The sequence below is a fragment of the Octodon degus genome, unplaced genomic scaffold (genome assembly GCF_000260255.1).
Source record: "Octodon degus isolate 3935 unplaced genomic scaffold, OctDeg1.0 scaffold00090, whole genome shotgun sequence".
Lineage (NCBI taxonomy): Eukaryota > Metazoa > Chordata > Mammalia > Rodentia > Octodontidae > Octodon > Octodon degus.
In genome coordinates this window covers 7,273,633-7,274,887 of record NW_004524666.1, presented here as the reverse complement: position 1 = coordinate 7,274,887, position 1,255 = coordinate 7,273,633, and the positions used below count along the sequence as shown (strand labels likewise).

Below are 1,255 nucleotides of genomic sequence, written 5' to 3'. Positions count from 1 at the left end.
CCAAGACCCAATAGACTGGTCTAAAGCTGCAGAGGCCTGTGTTTCCCACGCGGCAGCGCGCAGCAAGTACTCCCGCCCCCTCCAGCCCCGCCCAAGGCCCGGGTCGGCGACTGCCAATGGGGTGGAGCGCCGCGCGCTGTGGGCGGGGCCGAGGGCGGGGCCGTGACGCGCGCGCCTCGTGATCCACTCCGAGCCTGCGCCCGCGGAAGCCGGAAGCGGTGGCTGTGGTGGTGCCGGCTAGGGGTGAGGAACCGAGCTCCGAGACCTGGGGCTTGTGAACCCGGTGATGGAGCCAGGCCCTACAGTGGCGCCGCGGAAGTCGTCGTCGCTGCGGTGGCTGCCGCTAGTGACGCTGTTGTGGTCCAGGCTGGCCCTGGGCGCGCTCCCCTTCCCGGGCAGCCCGCGCGGGGTCTCTCCGGACCTCTGGTCGGAGCAGCAGTTGCTGGAGGTGGAGGACCTGACCCTGTCTCTGCTGCGGGGTGGAGCCCTGGGACCGCTGTCGCTCCCTCCGGACCTGCCCGATCTGGATCCCGAGTGCCGGGAGATGCTGCTGGACTTCGCCAACAGCAGCGCAGAGCTGACCGGGTGTCTTGTGCGCAGCGCTCGGCCCGTACGCCTCTGTCAGACCTGCTTCCCGCTCTTCCAACAGGTCGCCGGCAAGATGAACACCATCAGCCGCGCCGTGGGGGTGGGTAGAGGAGACACCCGGGCGCTGTGGCGGGGAGGGCGGGGAGAGGCAGAGGAGGTGGCGGTGGGCGACTCTAGAGGTCTCCGTTTTTTCCAATTGTAAGAAATCGGGGGATTGGGTGAATCGTGGGAGTGAGGAGTGGGCTTCTCCCTCTATAGCTGCTATTATCCCTCTTGTTAGGGATCAACACGTATAAAGACCTGTTTGCAGATAGGTTATGACTGGTTTTCTTTGGGAGTTGTGGTCCCCTAACCCTGCCTTCTTCTTCACTCAGTGTCCTTAACACCCTATAGCTTCTTTCTCAGTCTGGAGCAGGGCCCTTTTCAGAAACCACAAGTAGAATGGAGAAGCCAGTAATGGTTAGTAGGTTGAGCTTTGTAACCAGAAATGTTCAGACCCACTCATTTTTAGCAGTGTGATTTTGGATTAATGATCTTTTCAGCGTTTAGTTTCCTCCTATATAAAGTGAGAAAGGAACAAAAGCCACCAGCTGCCTTGATGTGGCTCTTGCAGAGATTATAAGAAGTATATTGGGCTGTTCAATTTAGTGATGAGAACAGTGTAGTT

The 1,255-nt window shown here is 59.7% G+C and overlaps 1 protein-coding gene across 1 annotated transcript in view; it reads left to right on the top strand.

Annotated features, from left to right (window-relative positions):
* Positions 1–211: 211 nt before the first annotated feature.
* Positions 212–1,255, top strand: part of Ostm1 (osteopetrosis associated transmembrane protein 1) — a 35,603-nt gene continuing 34,559 nt past the window's right edge. The window contains exon 1 of the mRNA XM_004637474.2: positions 212–688. Within this exon, the coding sequence (XP_004637531.1) occupies positions 287–688 (402 nt within the window). The 5' untranslated portion in view covers positions 212–286. The remainder of the gene's footprint in view (positions 689–1,255) is intronic.